Source organism: Coffea arabica, chromosome 8e, assembly GCF_036785885.1.
Source record: "Coffea arabica cultivar ET-39 chromosome 8e, Coffea Arabica ET-39 HiFi, whole genome shotgun sequence".
Taxonomy (NCBI): Eukaryota; Viridiplantae; Streptophyta; class Magnoliopsida; order Gentianales; family Rubiaceae; genus Coffea; species Coffea arabica.
Genome location: NC_092324.1, coordinates 33,194,723 through 33,216,390, shown reverse-complemented (window position 1 = coordinate 33,216,390; position 21,668 = coordinate 33,194,723). Strand labels below are relative to the sequence as shown.

The 21,668-nt window shown below is 34.1% G+C and overlaps 2 protein-coding genes across 4 annotated transcripts; one reads left to right on the top strand and one right to left on the bottom strand.

Annotated features, from left to right (window-relative positions):
• Positions 1-4,737: 4,737 nt before the first annotated feature.
• Positions 4,738-8,619, top strand: LOC140012564 (uncharacterized). 3 transcript variants are annotated; one of them, XM_072060741.1, is made up of 4 exons: positions 4,738-4,925; positions 5,443-5,522; positions 6,031-6,410; positions 7,422-8,619. In XM_072060741.1, exons 3-4 carry the CDS (start codon positions 6,041-6,043, stop codon positions 8,429-8,431), a joined length of 1,380 nt encoding a protein of 459 aa, XP_071916842.1. In that variant the 5' UTR covers positions 4,738-4,925; positions 5,443-5,522; positions 6,031-6,040; the 3' UTR covers positions 8,432-8,619. The 3 variants fall into 3 exon arrangements, with proteins under 3 accessions (XP_071916842.1, XP_071916840.1, XP_071916841.1); XM_072060739.1 differs by having other exon boundaries at positions 6,001-6,410; XM_072060740.1 differs by having other exon boundaries at positions 5,443-5,526; positions 6,001-6,410.
• A 9,728-nt stretch (positions 8,620-18,347) lies between these two features.
• On the bottom strand, positions 18,348-21,357 carry LOC140013069 (large ribosomal subunit protein uL30w-like). Its single transcript, XM_072062099.1, has 7 exons — positions 21,327-21,357; positions 20,078-20,256; positions 19,882-19,979; positions 19,735-19,792; positions 18,966-19,045; positions 18,776-18,878; positions 18,348-18,691 (listed from the first exon to the last, which is right to left on the bottom strand). Exons 2-7 carry the CDS (start codon positions 20,252-20,254, stop codon positions 18,476-18,478), a joined length of 732 nt encoding a protein of 243 aa, XP_071918200.1. The 5' UTR covers positions 20,255-20,256; positions 21,327-21,357; the 3' UTR covers positions 18,348-18,475.
• Between the last annotated feature and the right edge of the window lie 311 nt (positions 21,358-21,668).

Below are 21,668 nucleotides of genomic sequence, written 5' to 3'. Positions count from 1 at the left end.
TTGTATGAAAAAACTTTCACTTCGAAAGTTTAATAATAGGAAATTTAGCTTAGTAGCTTAAGCCTAAACCGTCCCATCCATTAAAGTGGTGTAATCACAAGGACAACGTAATTATCCTCCATCCTTAACCTTTTCTTGTTGTCCACGGTCAATAAATAGTACTGTAGTAAAGAGCGAGAGTGTTGGGTCACTGGTATCAAAACAAATGGTAATTAATGTTTCGTGCAATTCCTTTTTTTCTTTTTTTTTTTTGGATGGAATGTTTGCACAATTCTTGACATGCTTAATACTAAGTGACAAATTCCTGGTACTCCATTGTCCACCACAACAAGCATCAGCTGGCTCACAGCGGACCGCTGCACCTTGTGTCAGATGAATTAATTAAAAGATGACCGCTGTCTGTGTGAATTGCCAGACGGACTTGGTGGAATCAAGAGTATTTTCATGAGAACAGTTTTTTTTTTTTTTCTTCATGTATAAAAGTTTGGATAGATTTGACCCTTGTCACTATCACTCTAACGATCGCATCTCCCTCTGTGGCGTTCAATAGGGTTTAGTGGGTCGTCTGTCTGAATCGCGTCAGAACTCATTTACTCATATTAATTTTGAGAGATAACATTAATTTAGATTAATTACTAACAATCCATTCAATCTTACGTTCCCAACCAAAACAAGAAGTATCTCGATTATATTATAAAATACATGTATATATAATCCTCAAAACAATAAGTCTGAGATAAGGATGGCAATTTATTTAAAGCAAGGATTTCAATTCTCGAACTCACTATTCCCAAGTTCCACGTTCCAACCCCGTTAAGGAAAACAAATTAAAGTGATTAGTTTATGCCCGATGAGGTTTCAAGTAAACCCATCCATCCAAAAGGATCATAGCAATCACAATTCAACCATGAAACATGATACATAGCAATTAACATTCTAAGACAAATAACACGTTCAATGTAATTCAGATGTAGCATTTAGCTCCGTAATTCAACATCAACAATCAATATCAAAGAATATGATACTACTACAGGCTGTAGAAGTGACTTCCGTCTGTTTCCAGACGTAGCATATAAAATTTGAGAGATAACATTAATTTAGATTAATTACTAACAATCCATTCAATCTTAATATTTGAGTACGTGCATTTTATATGAGTACGTGCATATACAATTACATTGTACACAATAATATTTGAGTACGTGCATTTTATATGGCAAATTACATGTACATTAAGTGCACTACCCAAGGCTTGTCAATAGAAAAATCTCATTGGAGGAGAGAAAGTTAGATGAGGAAAGTAACTAAATGCAATAAAAAAAAAATGTTATTTGCACGTTAAAACTATAACTATAGCACACTCATTAGGAAAATCTAATGTATGAATCCAAAAACTTTCATTATTAAATGAGTAAATTACGTAGTTCAAGATTTTATCAGTTGTCGTCATAAAGTCCACTACTAGCTAAATGCACATTCAAATTTAGAAGTGATCTAAAATCTTATATCCCTAGTTTGACTAGAGCGAGAATTAGGATGGTAAACTCAATCAGTGTCATATCTTAAGCGACATGTGAAAAGAGATTGGCTTCAGTTGGAAAGTTGATGAATCAAAAGAAATCTAGATTGCAAATGGCAAATCTAAGTATATTTAGAAGTCCATTTTATACGAAAGATTCATCACAAACTATTGTCCATAACTAAATTCCAAATGTAGTGTATCAACCAATATATTTGTGGCGAAAGCACGGTTTTTTAATCGAATATAGCATGTAGTTTCGGAATTGACACGTAACTAATTTGAGTTAATTTCCATCATTTGTTTCTTTTTTTTTTTTTTTTTGTCAAAACACCTTTTGGGGGTTTGTTGCTTGTATTTACACGCAAAAGGAGTGATGTGTATGGACTTGTAGAAACCACATGTCTTTGGCTGGTGGTCACCGTCAAAATATTAAAATTTGATGGGATGGGAGGCAATGGTATTGTCACGTTAAGTAGCTTTGCTTAATAAATTCAGACGGGTGTGTAGTGTATTCATTTAGTCCGGTGGTAGTTCAATTCTCTCTGAATTATTCTTGGATCTTTTCAGGTCCTTTGCCTCCTCCTAATGTAGAATAGTCTATCATATTGACAAAAATAAAAAAGTATGGACTTGTAGTTTTTACTTTTCCACTTAGGGCCATTCTCAGCGGAGAGATCAGAGAACCGGAAGCCAAATTAAAACCGTAGGACGAGAATTATGATGGCCATAGGAGTACCATATCCGAGTAGTTTCCTATGGGGGGACAAGTTACTTCTCATAAAGCATTTGAGCTTTTTGTTCATAACTAATAAATAAACTGTACGATAACAATTCACAACATGCTAAATCCAAATCAAACAAAGTAATGTTAAGAAATGAATAATGCATTTGTTGCACACCCAAAAGTATCAAATGTAAGTGGTTTTTGATGATTTATGTGCTTGGATAGAGATTATTTCGAAACAAAAATTTTTTGAGTTTCTTTGAACACAATTTCTTACCCTTTTTTTTTTGCATTTCTAATTAAATTGTAAAAAAGGTACAGCAACTTTTTCATTTTTTTTTTGTTTAAACACTCTAAGGAAACAAAATATGCTCATGTTTCATGTTTGAGAGTGTCCTAAATTCACCCTTAATTGTTGCAGGTGCAACCATAAGAGATAAGGCAGTCTAAATTGAGCTAGCTAGGGAAGATTCAAATTAATCGTGAGTTTTTTTTTTTCGGCCTAAAATGCAACTTTATTTGGACGACATGTTTTTTAAGCAAAAAAAAAAATTCACCAACAAGTACAAATGGAGGAAGAAAGAGGGGTCGTCAGTTGAGAAGGAAAAATGGGGACCAGAGGAGGAAAGGGAACTTGGGGAGTGGGGACCAAAAAGAAAAACTGATATGATTGGTACTTGGCCCTATTGGGGAAAAAATGGGAGACCAGAGGAGGAAAGTGAATAATATAAATTTTGTGACCTATTCTTTTATATTTTTTCTAAAAAATCTCTGGAGACACATTTACAATTATGTCAAAATTATATTTATTTTTTTTTTGTCGAAACGATAGATGTCCTATAACCTAATCTAGCCTAGTCTAAGGGGAAGGGGAGGGGGTTCGATGTGAGTACAGACTCCATCGATGAAGGTCAATTAAGACCGCCACAAATTGTGGCAAATTTGTGGGAGGCAGGGATTGATCCCCTGACCTCCAGCATCACCTTATGTGGTGATGACCACTGGACCAAATGGCCAGTGGCGTCAAAATTATATAACTGTTATAGGAATTTAAGGAGGGACAGTGGGGCCCGTGCCCCCACCCCCTTGGCATGACTACAATAAAAACAAGCATGCATGCAGCATGTTCTCGGCATTATTCATTCTTGTGAAAAATTTTCCAGCTGGCTTTTCATTTCCTAGACAGCTTGAAGTTGATTTGTAATTTGCAAGTGATATATATACACACACACACCAGTAATTGAATTGGTTGTACGGTAGATAAGCTTCATGATATGTCTCATTATTCCGTTCATGGTTCTTATAGATTCAAGATTAATGCGATCAAATTACCCTCTTTTTACAACCAACTTTGACAATCATGGGACTCATGTGGGTTCTAATTTATACTGCATAATAGTGGGCAGGAGATTGAAATCAGTTTACTCAAAGAAAACTTCATGAATTTCACCCCTAACCTTGATTAAACTGAAACATCCATCTGAATTAACATGTCGGACTGAACTTTTTGGCTATCTAATTAAGTGCTCTCTTTTTCTTTCTTTTTTTTTCCTTCTGGCTATATATTAAGAACTTAATTATAATGTAATATTTCTAAGTATATTAATTACTACTACTATATACTTATTGTGTTATATTTTGTAGCAAAGCAAAATGATTGTGAGGCTCTGGTGTATCTGCACGGGATAAGTCAGAACTGAGAAGGCAGCAAGCAGAAGCAGAAGAAGGCAGTCAGGGAGTGATAAATCATAAATGATAATTAGCTGCTTAGCTGAAAATGGATGGCTTGTTTTAGCTGGTAAATTTCTTCACACGCCAGATACCACTACTACTAGCTAGCTAGCTACTAGAGTAAATTTTCACCAACTAGAGTCTGCTCCTAAACACACGTTTCCTGAGAGCCTTTTCCATTTTTGTTTCTTTGACTGGCTGCCGGCCCTGTTAGCCCCGCAGCCTGGCATCTTTTTTTTTGGTGTCAGGCGCATGGCTGATAATGAATTGATATCACACTCCTATCACAATAATAAAGTATCCGATTTTTCTTTTTTCTTTTTTATTAATATTCTAAGTAATTAGCCCATTTGGAGCTGAACCATTTTACCAATTTTCTCTTATCTTTGTCAATTATCTCTCTGATACACTCACTTGTAGGTGATCTGCCGGACAGTCCCTTTTTTGAAATATATATCTGGACAAACTAATTTTCAAGATTTGTCTTTTGAAACTGGTTTGGTTGGATAGGGTATTATTTGAAATATTATTTGGAATAGTTACTGTAGCACTTTTTGTGATGTGACGTATCTGAGATAAAAAGCTGATTAAGAATGTAAAATAGTGGATTGAAAAATGTATTTATGATGTAAGTAAAATATTATGATTTGGGATATTTGTGCTATCCAAACACTCCCTCGACACTCTACCCGTACTGAGATAGTACATAGAGTTGTCAGTCAACAAAAAATTATGGGAATAAATTTGTGAAATAAGTGAAGTGAGCCCAACACTGACATGCAATAACAAAGCATAGCTGAGCTTAAAGGTCCCGTAAGTTGCAAACTAGCAAGTAGTAACCATCAGAAGCTACTTTCAAATACCCCTTAACATTTGGACCTGAATCAATTTTCTCCTATCTTTGTCAATTCTCTCTCTGATCAGACACTCACTTGAAGGTGTTCTGCCGTGAGTATTATTTTGATCTTTGTTCACATTTCTTCGCTTGATCAGTGTGACATGCCAATGTTCTTAAATTGAATGCAATTTTCTTGATTTTCTGTTAGAATTCTTGCATTTTAACGACGTCCCTTATTTTGGTTTTATATGTGGATATACATATGGTTTGGGGGGATTGCTTGGGTTGAGGATTGAGAGACATAATCAAACCGTTTCTTTTGAGTGGTGGGATTGTTTTACAAGAAATTATAGATAGATGCATGTTGTTAATGAAAAAATCAGTTGTATTTGGGGTAATATTTTTCATCTCAACATTCTCATCTCTGTTTTAGCTTCTTTTCTAGTTACTTTTTTGTTGGGTTTTTTTTTTTCATGCTTAAGTCGATCCATTTGGTTTGCTACTTCAGCAACCAAAGATGATCGGATCTGGAGTTTTCACTTCTCATTCTGCAAATATGTTGTAAGAAGCCCCTTTTTGCATCCACTTTGACTGAAGTGTTTAGTTTTTGCACCATCTTTGTTGTAGGGACTCTGCTTTGTACAAAGGCGTGCTAGTGTCACTCGGTGATCAGTATAATCTTTGTATTCCAGTGGCTCCTAATACATGTAGGTAGTTGCATGCTTATCGGAATCTTTGTCCATTTGAGTATTATTGGTTGTGGGATGTATGGTATAGTATAGCGTACAAGTATCACTTGGTTTAGGACAGAATGTTTAGCTTTTCGGTTATGCTCTACAGTAGGCTTGTTAGCTAAATTTTTTAATTCAGTTAGAATTTGAAACTTATGCAAGAAATGTGGATATTTGGCATTAAATTCATGTGTTTTTTCCCGTAAAATATTTGATTTACAAGTCATAACTATCAATCAATTAACATGACTGACTCATAGTTGAGCTCATGAATCCATTGGAAAAAACATTGTGCTACGGAACATGACGTATTCTAATGCAAGAGCTTGAAAATCGCAATTGCAGCCAAATGGAGACTTGTTGAACTTTTATTAGCTAGAATAGATGTGGAATAAGATCTAGTCGTTTTTCTACCTGCTTACTTTTCTTAATTCTATCCCGTTATTAATTCTAGACGTATTCCATTGAGCTCGATTTTTGCAAGGTGAGGAAACATGAAGACTGATGTTTCCAAGGCAGGCCATGACTGCAGACCCTTGAAAAGAAAATCAGAAGTTCTTGCTTGTCCAGTTCCACCTAGAGCGTCAGGCAAAGGTTTGCCATATGCTCCAGTTGATTGGCCAAATGTTGGTGATATCTGGGGTTGGAGAGTTGGAAGCAGAGTTAGTGTTGAAGGATTCTACTCTCATCATTTCTTGTATGCTCCTCAGCACCTCCAAGACAAGCCTACTAGAAAATTACTATTCCAGAGCAAGACATCTGTTTTACATTATCTTAAATCACAATTCCCTGAAGCTGACAGTGAAGCATTTTTTGCATCATTCACTTGGCATGTTCCAGCAGAAGCTCATTCTTCAAAACTAAGTAAGCAATTTGCCATTGTTAATGTGCAGAGATTTTTTGAACGTTGTGTGTTGACATTGCTTTGTGGACTGCATTCTATGTTTCTTATTTTTTTCCAATATAATCTTCATGGATTGAGGACAGTTGATGATGAGTATATAAAAGTTTCTTGGACTTTGGTTTTATTAGCTCTGAACCACTATACGTAGTATGTTTTGGTCCTATTGTGGTTAATCTGTAGCAGTTCATTACCAAAAGATGGTGGTTCTATGTCTTTCTTAAGTTACAAGTTGGGTATATTTCATTATAGTCTCAGTAGACATCAATTGGCTTCTGAAACCTGAAATCTTTGTACACTATTACATTGTTGTTAGAGGCCTCTTCTTCTGTTCCATTTGGTTGTATGATCACGCTCTGTTAAACATTGTACTTCTTTCCTTTGAACATAGCTGATCGGCACATGCTTTCTACCTTAAAAGGTTTGCTTTAGTTGAATTGATTTGCTGTCGTCTAATTTATTAGACTTTTGCTCTTCAAACCCTTTTCTTGTCTATGCAAAACTATGTACCCATTTCTCCTCAAGGATATCTGCTTAAACTTATACATGATTCGGACCTCCTATCTTCTGCCAAATTCTTCTTGAAAATATACGACTGCGTGAGCACTCTTTCAAAAAATGTCGGCACTTCACCTTGTTAGACGTATGGAATTGATTGATTGTATCATGATGTACCCATCCAATTCCTCATTCTATCAGACTTTATTTCACCATGATCTCTGAACCCTGCAAGTCAAATTAGCATCAGAACCAAGGGAAATTTATAAGCAATTCATAAAACATTTGTCTGCCATCATAACAGTAGTAACACCTTTGTGTTGCGGGTTTGTGACCTTCATTAGCTATCTACGGGAATTCTGTAAGTTGTACAAGTTATTGCTCAAAGTCCTTTTCTGCAACAAAGTTAAAATTCCCTTTCTTCCTGCAAGATGTTTTGCTTATGGACTTGTCAGGATAATCTTTCTTTCTTGCAGGCAAATGCAGTCCTAGTCCCCAATCAAGCTCTTCGAAAAAAGAAGCGGGTAAATTGGTAAAAGGTGTTGAAGTCTCTAATAAAAAACAAGAAGCTGCAGTTCATTGCGGTAAAGAGGTCATGGTAGATGTGCCTGCAGTAGAAGAACAAACACTTGCAAGTGGTCCAACAACCAAGATTTCAGGACGTAGCCGAGTCTCTGAAAGTCGTGCTAGTGTGTCTCCACATGATAGTGCATGCCACTATGCGATTGACCTCAAACAACAGGGTTTGAAATCCCTTGATGAATCTCAGCCTGGATTGATTCCCGAGGACTATGATCATTTCCTGAATTCCCTTGATGAAATCCTCTCTGTGCCTATCACTAGAGCTGAAATTTCTAACCCTGCTGCTTCTTCGCACAAAGAAGGCATGACTCAAATCCGATCAAAACTTTCTTCTCTTCTTGCCATGGGTTTTGCCAGCTTAGCTGACTCCAACAAGCTTACCGAACTTATTGCCCTGGCATCTCAGCTCAAAAATGGTCCAACAGTGAGTCCTAGAGAAATTTCCATGCTAAAGTTGATTGAAGAAATTCCAATGGCCAGCAACAGCTTCCTAGATGCTAAGAAGTTATCAGGACAAGCTGAAAAGTTCTTTGCTGACCTTGATTCCAAGATGGCTAATGTTGCTTCACTCAGGAATGAATACATCGTAACAAAGCAGCAACTAGAAATTTGTCAGGCTGACGAAGCATCTGCCTTGTCAGCTCAAATGGAAATTGATGAACAAATTGCTGCTTTGCAATCACGTCGGGCAGATATCACTCAAGATCTAAAGCTGACCAACAAAAAGATCGTTCAATACTCCTCCAGTCAAAAAAAAGTCATGGAGTGTCTCCAAAAGATTGTCCACGATGTTCGGGCAGCCAATTCTGAAAAGCAAGAATGGGAGCTTAGAAAGAAGAGATCAGCTGAGCAAGAGGCTGAGATTCTAGCTAAATTTGCACCACTTGATGGGTTTTCATTTTGATCAGAATCTGCATTACCTCTTAGTATGGGACCTTCTAGTTTCTAGTGCTTGGACCATGTCACAACTACGCATTCTGTATTTTACTAATTGTGAAGACGAACTTTATTTTGTAGTCACGGTGATATGCAGATTGGTTGCCAAATGCTAACTAGTTCCTGGTATCCCCTCACTGACTGGATTTTGATGCAGTGATTTCTCGTAATATAACTTGACCTTTAAAAACTTCAGCTGGGATGCGTATTCCGTTGCTTTTGTCATTTTTGGATTGATTTTTCTGATAAGCTACCTTAAAAGCCTTTTATATCACTTGCCAACCGTTTCTTTCTTTCTTTCTTTCTTTTTTTTTAAAAATTTTCGTCTCTTCTCGCACCCTTTCCACCTTTAGATTTTTGGTTCTGACTCTTCGCTTGGAGTCTCCTTTAACAAAAAATAATAATATTTTACTGATAAATAACCAACAAATTATATTTTTTTTACAAGTAATTACAAGCCGAGTTATAATTTGTATGATTAATACAATAAAGAAGATGTAAAGAGATCATTTACAAACGGGACATATCATACAGATGGAAAGAGTACTCACAACTTGTGAGTCACAAGCAATATTAGAGCAGTATATAGTAACGAATTAATTTTTATGCACTGTCAATGAAATTTTATCTCATAAATAGATTCACATGTATATCACATAATCTAAATTTAAATTTAAAATTTACTTTTTACAAATATGACATGCATTTACACTTACTAATAATTACATATAACCTTTTAAAATACTTTATAAAATTGTTCTTAACTAACCAAACCAAGTTGGGCTAGTTATTGTGAGATTGATTTGTCAAATGTTATTATTCTTATTTTATTTAGTGCAATAAGGGTTTATTTGAACATTATTGTTGTCGAGTTGGATTTGATTTCTTCTTTTGTTCTTGAGTTTAATTAAGTTTTTATCTTAACATTAGCAAAGCTATAAAAGAAATAGCTATAAAAAAATAAAAATAAAAACAATACAAAGCTAAAATCTTTTGATATCCTTTTTTTTTTGCTTGTATCAATTTTTATCAATTTAAGTTAGCTTGATTATGAATCAGGCTCTTAACTTATGGAGCTTGGGTTTTTCTTTTCTTTATTTTTTCTGAAAAAACTTGTTCGGATAGGTTGTTGTTTGAATAAAATTATTTTATTGCATCATAAACAGTTAAACACATTTTTCCAACTACTTTTTTTTATCTCACATAAAACATATCACAAAAAGTGCTACAATATTCATTTTCAAAATATTATTCCAAATAATCTCCTATCCAAAGATACCTAGTTGAGTTATTCTAGAAACTTATTAATACCTGATAACAATCCATGTACCATTCCTTAGATTTTTGAATTATGTTCTTCTTTATTAGATTTGATTGATATTATCTAATAGTTATCTATTAATTTAATTTAAATGTCTAAATTTGTACATTTTTTCAATCTATCCATTTATGCAAAATATTTTGAAGATTCATTAGTGTGAAAATGCTTACTGATTAGAAAGAATCACAATTTTTTATTAGCTTATTTCTTTTTTTTTTTATTTTAACCTATTTCACATCCGCGATGATTGGTGCAATTTTCTCTATTTCAACCAATGTTTTTAAACCCGGACCGGCCGGTTCACAGGTTCACTGTTTTTTTTTTTTTTAAGTATTAAGTACTAAGTAGGTTTCATTCTACACTTGAACTTGACAACTAATGTATAATTTAATATGGTTATTGATAACTTAAGTTTCTAAAATGCATTCACCAACATGACTAAATTTAAGTTGAGATAATAATAAATTTCCTAAAAGTTATACATAAAACATGGAATGGTAAATATAATTAAAATATCACAATTCACCACAAGTTTTCATAAATTCATTATAAACATAAATAGATACACAAAAAAAATAAATAAAATAAATATTAAAATTCTTTTACAATCCTTAAAAAAATCCATAAAAGAGTTCGATCAAGACAAACCATTTGAATAACAAACTTCCATCAGTGGCATGACAAGCAACAACAACACCACCTTCACAATTTCATCAACTTAACTTGAAAAAGTTAAAATTTTATTATAAAAATATAAATCTAATTGCTCAAACTAAAAAAATTTGAAAAACAAATATACAGCTAAATGCATTAAAAATTAATTGTTACTAAACATCACTAATTAACATGTTATATTAAATTCAATGATCCTATACCATTAATTATTTTAAATTCAATGATCAATAGCTTCGATTATGTGCCAACTACCATATTTTGACCAGCCCAATGTTATTATTTGTAAGTCCTACCCAATTCCTACACAGAGGTGAGCTACTTTTGCAAAAATTTCATCCTTAATTAATCAAATAAAAATTTAAAAAATTAGGGAAACAAATGAAAATTGGGGGGGAAAAGAAGAAAATGCAAAAAAATCAACTAAAGATAATAATATAGAAAAAAACTTGAAAAGAGAAAAATTAAACTTACCAAGATGATGGAAAACAAGAAAAGTTGAAATTTCCAACTTGTTTACAATCTGCTAAAAATGATAACCTGATAATAATGGTGAAGACTTGAGAAAATCTTGTTGTGGATATTTGGGTTTAAAATGGTTAAGAAGAAAAAATTGGAAAAAAAATCAGGAGAAGAACGAGAGAGCGCCGCCTGATGAAGCCGAGAAAGAAAGTGATGGAAAGAAATTTAGAAAAGTTCACCTGCATTGATGCACTGTACTTGATGTTTTAATATATTTTTTAGTGAAGTAGAACAAACTCAACTATGGTTTAGCGGTAAGAGTGTCATATGTAAACTTGGAGACTCAAGTTCGAATCGGAGCTATGCTATTCTCGACATTTTGTTGAAGAATTAGAAAAACCGTCGGTTTACGGTTCGAACGGTTTGTTCGATTTTCAACAGTTTTCCATAAACTTTCGGTTTTAACACTAGATCGGACCGGTGACATGTCTGATCCGCGGTCCAATCGATCGATCCGATTCTGAAAACATTGATTTCAACATATAATTGTGCCTAGAGTCAAGCAATAGCTCAATTATTGAAAATTTGAGATTTGAGAGCATGAGATGGGATTGTGGTCAAATAGCTTCAATTATGGTGTCTACACAGAAGTTCAGACAGCCCAGTAACCACTGCAAACGAGATCAGGACGTCTATAACAAGCAAAAATTGATTACTAACCATCATTGTCTCATTTTGACAATTCAAAACGTTTGGCTTAAAACAGACTGCCATATTGTTGTGTTTTGGATATGTTAGAACTTCAAATGACAAAGCAAACTCAAAATTTTCGGTTGCAGCAGAAATTGTTAGTTTCCGGAACCACCTTCACAAATTCGCAATTCGCAATTCTTTCTCATTGACTCTAGTTGCATGCTGTTCTTAACAACCATTCAGCCTGCCCACTATCTAATGATACAGATTAATAATATCCCATATTAAGAAAAAAAAACACCCAAATAACAACTTGAGCTCAGTTAATCACAATTTCCAAAAATAAAAAAATTAAAACATAAATTATTAGAATTTCATATAGGAAACCAAAAATGAATGAAAAGATAAAAGGAAAGAGAACCCACCATGGCTTTGGTCTTGGAATAGAAAGATCCAATAAAGTTGGGAGTATCCTCCTCCTTGAATCCAACACCCGACCCGAGTGGATGACCCGCATCATACTCAAAAATGCACCCGGAAGCATAATTAATTAAGATCAAACCTTTCTCCCTGCACACGTCAACCAACGTCAGCGTGCTGACAACGTTGGTCCGGATCATCTCAATTTTGTGGGACTCGCACCAGTCGACGTTGGGACGACCCGTGACGCCGGCGGCATTGAAGACATGGGTCGGGTTAACACTAGCAATATCTGATTCAAATGATTCCCAGCTCTCGAGCCGACCTGACCCATATGTGTAATTAGGGGTGACAATTTTCGACGAGACCTGAAAACATGACACGAATCTAACACAAAATTAATGGGTTTGGATTGAGATTTCGGGGGTTCGGGTCAGAATCGGGTCAAACCCGGTGAATCCGAAAAGAAAACAGATCGATTTCGGGTCAACTCGTGGGTGACCTGATATGACCCGTTTACGAATTAAAAATAATTTAATAAACATAAAAATTATTTTATCTAACTAAATTAAATTATTCTTTTTTTCAAAGGCATTAATTACTTAATCTTAAATGAACTTATTTAATTTGTGTGAAGTTGAAATTATTATATTTGGATAAATAATATATTATATTATTTTTTTTACTTTTATACTGTTTTAATTTATTTTATATTTGATTTGGGATAAAACACTTTTACCATGTTTAATTTATTTTAGATTTGGTTTGAAAATATTTATTTAAATTTTTATTACTTGATTATGTAATTAGTTTTGTGAAAAATTGATTTTATTAGAAATTACAGTGATAAATTAATAAATTAAAATTAACTTTCGAGTCAAATCGGATCGACCTGCCAATCCGAAATTTTTGGGTTCGTGTCAGGTACCCTGACCCGTTTTGGGTTGGCGGGTCAGGTTCGGGTCAACGGGTTTTCTGTTATACCCGGATCTCAACCGACCCGCCAACCCAAATTCGACCCGATTGCCACCCCTATGTGTAATTGATCCCTTGAGCTTCGCATAGCTTTCTGAAGCTCTCCCAGCAAGCCGCCTATCCAGCCAGTTCTATCGTAGATCAGAAACTTGAGGGGCTTGGTTTTATCTTAGTGATTTAAGGATTAAGCAACCATAGAAAGATAGGATTTCATGGAAAGAGAGTTCAAGAAGAGTGAGAGTGCAGTATGATAATCTGACGTTGGGATTGTGGGGGTGGAAATGATAAAGTCGCTGTCTGTATTGTTTCCCGCTTAAAGGCTAAAATGGTAAGTACTTATTTCTATTTGGGAAAATCGTCCAAAACGTCCCTCACATTTTGTAAAATAACTTTTTTCGTCCCTCACTTTTAAAAGTGTAATTTTATGTCCCTTACATATTCACATCGGTCAAATTTAGTCCCTAACTAGGTTTCCGATCATTTTTTGGCCGGAATCCATCATGTGCAAGGCACGTGATCATTTTTGAAGGGTAAATTTGTCAAATTATATTTTACATAATCTGATTTATAGTCCTCCACATTTTATAAAATAAATTTTTTCGTTCCTCACATTTTATAAAATAATTTTTTTCATCCCTCACATTTCACAAAATGAATTTCTCCATCCCTTACATTTCAAAAAATGAAATTTTCATTTCTCACTAATTATGTGTGTGAATACATTTTTTTTAAACACATGTATATGTCTATTTGATTTTGCTTAATAATAATAGCATAAACACATGTATGTAATTGGGCCCAACTTGTGGGCTATCTTCTCTTTTTGTATGATTATGACTAATATTTACCAATAGAACCTTAATTTGCATATTCTTATTGTATTTTGACCGAAAATAGCTTTATTGGCCAACTTGACAATAAATGCAAGATTTTTTACTAGCTAATACCAGATGAAATCAAATGATCACGTATAATATATGGTATTCGTATTGTTAAGTGAAATCAAATAGACACATACATATATTTATGCTATTCGTATTATTAAGCAAAATCAAATAGACATATACATGTGTTTAAACAAAATGTATTCACACACATACATATTTTTTTTAGAGTTTTCCTCACACACATAATTAGTGAGGGATGGAAATATTCATTTTTTGAAATGTGAGGGATGGAGAAATTTATTTTGTGAAATGTGAGGGATGAAAAAATCATTTTATAAAATGTGAGGGACGAAAAAATTTGTTTTATAAAATGTGGAGGGCTATAGATTAGATTATGTAAAATATAATTTGACAAATTTACCCTTAAAAAATGATCACGTGCCTTGCACGTGATGGATTCCGGCCAAAAAATGATCGGAAACCTAGTTAGGGACTAAATTTGACCAATGTGAATATGTAAGGGACATAAAATTACACTTTTAAAAGTGAGGGACGAAAAAAGTTATTTTACAAAATGTGAGGGACGTTTTGGACGATTTTCCCTTTCTATTTTTATGTCTTTAAAATTTGATGAAAATCAATAAGGGTTGTTTAGACTTTTGGCTATTTCCATTCCATATAACTGACAAACTTAGCATGGGAGAGTAATTTGTTATTTGGTCAAATCTCAGGGATCGATTCGTTATTTGGTCAAACCTCAAGGGAAGTAAATGTAATTATCCCATATTTTTTCTACTTTTCTTCTCCATTTCGCCAAAATTACATAAATGGGCTTTTAGGAGAATAATGTAAATGAAACGTCAGAGGTTGCGTACATCATGGGACAAGATAAGTATGTGTTGCCGTCCAAAAGTTCACAAATGTCCTCTGCAAACAAGGCAAAATCAATCAAAGGTAACGTAAAGGGAAATGGGGCACAACCGTTTGTGCATATTTTTATCCAATTCTACAAGATATAATTTACTTTTTCTCATTCTCATGTTGTAACTTACTTTTAATAAAAAAAATTATTATAGAATAAATTTTCATCGATCTTACACATAACGTTAAAAATAATGTACATATAGTGATTTGAATGTTACATTTTCCTTTTAGTCAATTTTGACCATTAACTACTAAGGAACGATTATTCTGATAACTGTTCTGTCCCACTTCCACGTGAAAGAATGTTAATGAATGCACATTAAAGTGAAAGATTTTGGGACGTCACGATACTTGTCATATTCATGTTTTCCATCCGAGGATATATTCTTTACTGACATAGAAAATGCTACAAAGATGATTTAATTGTCACAGTTAAAAGACGGGTAGCCCTGGTCAGCCCTAGTATAAGCATTGGTTTTGCATTAGGGTTAATTATATGTTGCACCTTTTAAATATTCTAAATTTTCATTTTGATCCCCAAATTTTGAAGTATGACACTTTAGTTCCTAAATTATAATATCCTTCTCACTTCAATGTAACCTATTCCTTGTAGTCCCTGAAATATAAAATTTTATATATATTTTAGTGTTTAAAGTAGGATAGATTTTATATTTTATGGACTAAAATGGAATTATTTTATTTAAGTGGTATAGATTTTATACTTGGGAGATTGAGGCGTCCCACTTTTATGTTTAGGGCCCAAATTAAGATAAAGTCTTTATATTATCTTGGGTAATAGTAGAAAATTCTAATTTTTACCACAGAGAGAGAGAGAGAGAGAGTGTGTGTGTGTGTGTGTGTGTGTGTGTAGCAACGCCAAGTTTCAAATGTTCTGGTAATTATATCATAATCATTTTGCCAAGTGAAACCTTATGAATTTTTACCCAACACGATGTTTGCATTGATTATATGTGCAAGCAGATGAAACCCCTTATTAGTTGGTGGAGAAAAACATATACCTCGAGATTCCGCTGTGCCAATTTTCAATTTCTTTTTTTTTTTTTTGTTTTATTGGATGCTAAGTTTCAATTTTGGCCTCTCGCATATCTGAAAAGCAAGCATTTAAGAATCCCTCATCAAGGGTAGGAATGGCAACGTGGGCGGCCCCACTGCGACTACTCCCCCCTGCCTTGTCATATAATTTGACTGTAGTTAAATTTTAGCAAATAATTAAGTACTAAAATACTAACACATTATCAAATCATTATCTATTGTAATTTCATAATTAAAATCCATAAAAATAATCAAATAGAAACTAATTGAATACAATATAACATGATAAAACAAATACAACTAAAGTAATCAAATTTTCACTTTTGAAATAAATACAATCACTAAGTGATTATTGATTATTTTGAGGAAAAAAGTGCTATTGTATTAAATGTAATTAGGAATTTAGTATAAATGTATTAGTAAATTTAATATAACTAATTAATAATTTTTATTAGTAAACATGTATAAGTATTAGTATAATTGATAATATCAATTATATTACGTATACTAATATGCATTAATAATACTTATAACTAATAATAATATTATTATAAATTTGTAATTAATTAAACTAACTATTATATATATACATATATGTATATTTAACGGGTGGCAGGGCGGGAGTATACTCCACTGCCCCGTTTCTTAATGAGGGGAAAAAATTCCCCCCACCCCACCCTACCCCCTACAGGCACCCGTTTCAATTGCCATCCTTAATCAAGGGCCACATAATTTGCTTGAGAAAACTTTTGGCCAATGTACAAATCATTCTATTTGAATGCACAAAACTATTTTTTTTAACAATTTGTTTGGACAAAGAGAATTTGGAAAAAAAAAAAAAATTTGCCTCACAAATCCCAATCACCTTTTTATCTCACATACATCACATCACAAAAAGTGCTACAGTAAATATCTCAAATAAATCATCCAAATAAACTCTTATCCAAACAAAATGGTACTTCTCAAGAAACTAGTAGTGCATCTCAAGAAAGTTTGGTACGTTTTCCAACTAGGTTATGCATTTTCTGCCGTCTAACAATTTTAACAAATTTTTCATTCTTGAAAATTTGTTTCAATTATCTGTAACGAAACGTTAATTGCACTCCATTATTTTGTAATCACACTTCCACTATCTTAATTTCTATAGTAAAAGACTATATGATAAACAAGATGGCTGAAGTGCAGTTGAAAAACTAGTATTTGAGATTTGCCTATTTGTATTGCAAGTTTTTTCACAATTTGCTTTTGCTAATTAAATTGTCTGGCCCAATTGAACTAAAGAGCCCAATCACGAGACGACAATAGTCCCGTAAGAATTAAGAGTTAAAATATAGAAACTACATTCTTCAACTGATTGCCGCATCAATATTTCTTTTTAATTTTCTTGTTAAATCACGAGCAGTGGCTCAGTTCTCAGGAACCAATAGAGGTCAAGAGAAACAAGTTCACCTACTATATTACTCCTGGCCCAGGCCCAGGCCCACATAATGAACAAGACTTCACAATATAGTGATGCATGAGACAATGCACCCTCTCATTTACTAATTGGATAGTTCATTGTTTGTCTGTCTTGTCTCACTTATTAATTGCATAAATTGAATACGCAACCAGAATTGCAATTAAAAATTTATATTTAAATAGTAATTTAATAGAATGATCCAATATAAGAACAAAATCAATAATACCTTCATTTACCTTCAATTTATACATGGATAAACGAATAGCTCTTGCTCTATATTCTGTATACCAGTATTTATGACTTATCCAGAATGTTAGCGGACATGTCTTTCAATAAAAGATATGAAAAGACCAAAATAAAAGTTGAAAAGAGTGCTGCCTTAGTCATAGTACTGGTGATGCAATTCAACACCATTTCCATGTTGACCCTAAACCTTTCTCTATTGTTATTATCCTTGCAAGGATGAACTTTGGGAAATCAATCAAAATGATTTGACCCCTTCAATTTTCCTTTTCCTTGTAGCCTCTTCCCTAGGTGAACCAAGGTTAGTGATCCAGTATATAACTCTTTAATGATAGAAATCAGTCTCATTTCCAAGAAAAACAGAGAAAGAAAGCAATTTGTCTTGGAACACTTTCACTGGTCCTTAAATTGCAAAATGCACTCGATATTAAATCAACAATTTGACAATTAAATGCCAAAAGCCATTCTCAGGGATTCCAGAGTGCCACGGAGCTAAGAGAGAGCAGAAAAGATGACTGGCAAACAAGGTTACAAAATATGAAACAACAAAATTCCTAGCAAAAACAGTCGAGCAGAAAGAATCATGCATATGACTAAAGCCAACACGAAGTAAATTTCATAGAGAAAAATACTTGCAGAAAGCATAATACAGCAACCACCTGACACAGCCTGTAAGACAAATGTGGCTCACAAACGGAAATAGCCTAGAAACCGAATCATAATACGCTAGCAGAAAATATGGAATAAGTTACTTGAATATGCTAAGTCCAGCGGATAAAATGTAGAATTTTGTTCTGAACATAATGCGTAACTGCATGTCTGAAAAAGGAATCACCAAGAAACTTAAAGAGTTCACTATCGCAGAACCTCCAAAATTGCAAAAAGGCACCATTTAATAGAAATCTAGTTCATTCTCCTGATAAGTTCATTGATAATTACTTCACGGTTTCCAGCATCTCCTCCCTCAACATAGTGATTTCTCTTCTTCTTCAAGCCACCAAGAGGAGCCTTAAGCTTGAATGGCCAGAGGAAATTGTTAGCCTCCTTGAAATGAGGTCCAACTGTCATGATCTCATGAACAAGGTCTTCAATGCAGATAATACCATGCTTGCCCAGAGTCTGTCAGGTAAAGGCAAATGTGATAAAAGCTCAGTAAATCAACATAATGTAACTCAAGAAGTCGCAATTCTAGCAAGAAAATACCTGTTCAATGATTGAGTTGTCAGTCAATGCGATCCTCTGCTTGTTTGCCTTCCCGTAACCCCTCTTGTAAATCAGTTCCTTAAGAGTCTTCAAATTGGGGTACCTGAGAACAGGGAAAAGCAATTTTAATGTCAAATGCTCTCAGAACAACAAAGAGCTCAACAAAGGATACTATCAATCAGGTCCTCACCCATATGCCACATATGGCTCAACTCGGTGAAGCATGTTGAGTGTTGCCTTGTTAACCTTTAAGAATACACCATTGAATATCTGCAATTGAAGAAAACATTAAAAAAGAAACATTAAAAGCAAGGAGAATAGATAAAAGGATCATGTACTTAGCTCAATAGAACAAAGAGAAGAAACTAAATAGAGAAATTCATCTATGACATATGCATGGACATGCACAGGCATAAACATCCCATCTATTCACCCTTTGCACAGTCATTTCTCAAACACATCCTCTACTTCTTATCAGTGTTTAATAGTATTGGACTATAATGGTGTCATCATCATAACAATTATCACATACAAAACCTTGACAAATTAAGGTAACAACAATAGACCTATAAAGCTTATAATATGCTATTTGAAATCAAGAGACCGTTAGTAGGAAAAAAGAAGTTGATAGCAATCTTAACCAAATGAGCTGACAAATTCCCCATAAAAAACTCTCTCCCACTAAATCCGAATTCAGGTGATTAAACTTCAATGAAGTTCAAATGCAATTAAACTGATACAAAACTAAGACACCTTCAAGCCTCCCACCTATAACCAGCTAACATGACTGTAAGGGAAGATGCGTGAGCATAGAAGGATCTCCATCAGTCAGGCAGTGGAACAAAATAACAGATGTTAACCGTCAAAATACTCCAAGAAGTAGTATGATCTTACAACTCAGTCTACAATTGGTAAAAAGAACATTACTCCTAGTCAGAAAATCTAAACATGGGAATCACCTGTCTTAGACGTAAAAGCTGCAATATCTTCTTGGTCCTTGGATGCATGGCATTGATACTGAAAAAACCAAGTACATGAACTGTTACCCATGTATAAGCAAACTAAGCAACCTTGATCACCAGTTAAAAAGATTCTTTATGACATACCCTCGGATGCGCACAATAAAGAGCAGCTTAGCTTCTGGGTTGACATAGAAACCTCCTTTCAACCTTGCCTCACGCTTCAATTTGATGAGCTCCTTTTGCTACATCACAAATCATACGTTTTTTGATTGATGTCAATACTTCCCAAGAATCAGCTGTAGAAGTTTAAACATGACTATAAGCTAAAATAAGCAGTCACCTGCTCCTCGTACTCCTTAGCATATTGCTTTGCTCTGTTGTAGATGAGCTTGCGATTAGCAAGATTCTTCTTCTTAGCAGCATCAAGTTCCTGCTTCTTGGCCAAGGCCCATTCTTCATTTCTCTTCTGCTTCTTCAGAACTGACTCTGGGACCACCTTTGCTTGTTCTTCAGCCATCTCTGTGTACACATGAGCCAGAATCACATAAAGAAGGATGACAAATATTTTCCTAAATTGAAGTTAAATAATTTACAAGCATAACCCAATTGAGAGAACATATTTCTTGAACAAAAAACTGGTGCTAGGTGATCTAAATTATCAACGAAAGACGTGTTCAATCACTGTGAGTTAATGAAGCAACAAAGTCTTACTATATTCAATCTCAGGTACAGCACTAAGAGATTTCATAATACTTTAACCAATTGGAACGAGAAGGAAAACAGGGTCAGGTTTTAAACGAAATGCAGATGTTGCATTTCCCACAACAACAATCACCAGACCCTGTTTCTCACCAATCCAATTGTTATTATTATCAAATGGTGACAAATTCAACGTGCATTCTACACAATTACCTATGCTAAAAGAACAGAAAAATCAGATGTAAGACTAATCAGCTAATCACCTATAGTATCAAAAGGTAATAACCATTTTGTCAAAACTATAACTATAAAACCTGATCAGCAGGAAAAACCAATAATCAAATCCCACATGACAATCATGCTCAAAACTCAATATATTGCTCCAACTGAATTCCCTGCTCTAGTTCTCATCCCATATAGAATAGTCATCCAAAACCACAAAATCCATTCCGCTCTGTCAAATATTTTTCAGAGACAGTTTTTAAAGGGGGAGAAAGCATGCTTTCCCTATTTTTGCTTCTTAAAGATCTAAATCCCTACCGATATTTCTAGCATCTAAAAGAGCAACCATGAGCCATATAATTGGATTAACTCACCAAGAAAATTCAGCCTCATATAAAAAGCATATACTGGAAAATCCCATCTTTCAAAAAATTGGCAGTAGATTTCTTTTATGCATATAAGTAAGACTACTAAAATATTGCTTTATACTGCAAAAGCTTCAATAGATTGATAAAAATAACAATTTATGGTATGAGAATATGAATTTACCAGCAATGTGCCAAGCCCAAATATCCGCAGCACTTGTTAGATATTTTTCTCTGAGATTTCTTTCCTGTTTCGAATATGAATTATGGTATGAGATTTATGGTATGAGAATATGAATTTACCAGCAAAGTGCCAAGCCCAAAAATCCGCCGAAATTGGTTTTATTAGAAATTACAGTGATAAATTAATAAATTAAAATTAAGTTTTGGGTCAGGTCGCCCCGTCAATTAGAACTTTTCGAGTTCGTGTCAAGTATCTTGACTTGTTTCGGCTTGGTGGATCAAGTTCAGATCAGTGGGTTTTCTGTTATACTCAGGTCTCAACCCGACCTGTCACTCCGATTTGGACCCGATTGTCACCCCTAATCGTACTAGAAGTTGAGAAAATTGAGTTGATTCAGCTCACTAAATCTATATTTTTTTTGTAAATATAATATTAATATATGTAATCAAAAAATGAACAAA